This window comes from Myotis davidii, unplaced genomic scaffold (assembly GCF_000327345.1).
Source record: "Myotis davidii unplaced genomic scaffold, ASM32734v1 scaffold2707, whole genome shotgun sequence".
Lineage (NCBI taxonomy): Eukaryota > Metazoa > Chordata > Mammalia > Chiroptera > Vespertilionidae > Myotis > Myotis davidii.
The window spans coordinates 142,126-142,776 of NW_006297818.1; the positions used below are offsets into that span (position 1 = coordinate 142,126).

The window sequence follows — 651 nt, forward strand, 5'->3', positions numbered from 1 at the left end:
TGATTCTCTCTCATAATTAATGTCTCTCTCTCTCTCTCTCTCTCTCTCTGAAATCAATCCTATCCTATATAATAAAAGCCTAATATGCAAACTGGCAAAACGGTGGAATGACCCGTCGCTATGATGCACACTGACCACCAGGGGGCAGACGCTCAATGCAGGAGCTGCCCCCAGCCCACAGGCCCCAGGCCGGCCAAGGCGGGTGCTAGTGGGGCCCCCCAATCATCCCACTGGTTGCCCCACAGATTGGCCCTGAGCGCCGGCCAGGCCTAGAGACCCTGCCTGTGCACACATTTCGTGCATTCGGGCTCTAGTAAAAATATATTGAAGAAACAAGTACAGACATTTGACATTAAAAACACATATACATACATGTGGCACCAAAGCCCACTGGGAAAGCCGTACCTTTCGGCTCCTCTCCCTCCGGACTCGTTTCAGGGGTGCTCCCGTCGGCGGTGGGCCCCGCGGGCGCCGGGTCCTGAGCTGCCGCGATCCTCTCCGCGTGCCTCTGTCTCGCCTGCTCACGCCGCTGCGCAATTTCCTCCTGAGTGAGAGGCCTGCGGGACGCCACGCACGTTAGCTTGGGGCGGCACCAGCGTCTCTCACACGGACGAGCAGGGAAACAGCAGCATCATGTGCCAGGACCGGTGG

The 651-nt window shown here is 57.8% G+C and overlaps 1 protein-coding gene across 1 annotated transcript in view; it reads right to left on the reverse strand.

The window, feature by feature from the left end:
- The window catches only part of EFL1 (elongation factor like GTPase 1), a 56,722-nt gene that overhangs the window by 37,317 nt on the left and 18,754 nt on the right, over window positions 1-651 (reverse strand). The window contains exon 12 of the mRNA XM_006773570.2: window positions 406-557. Within this exon, the coding sequence (XP_006773633.1) occupies window positions 406-557 (152 nt within the window). The remainder of the gene's footprint in view (window positions 1-405; window positions 558-651) is intronic.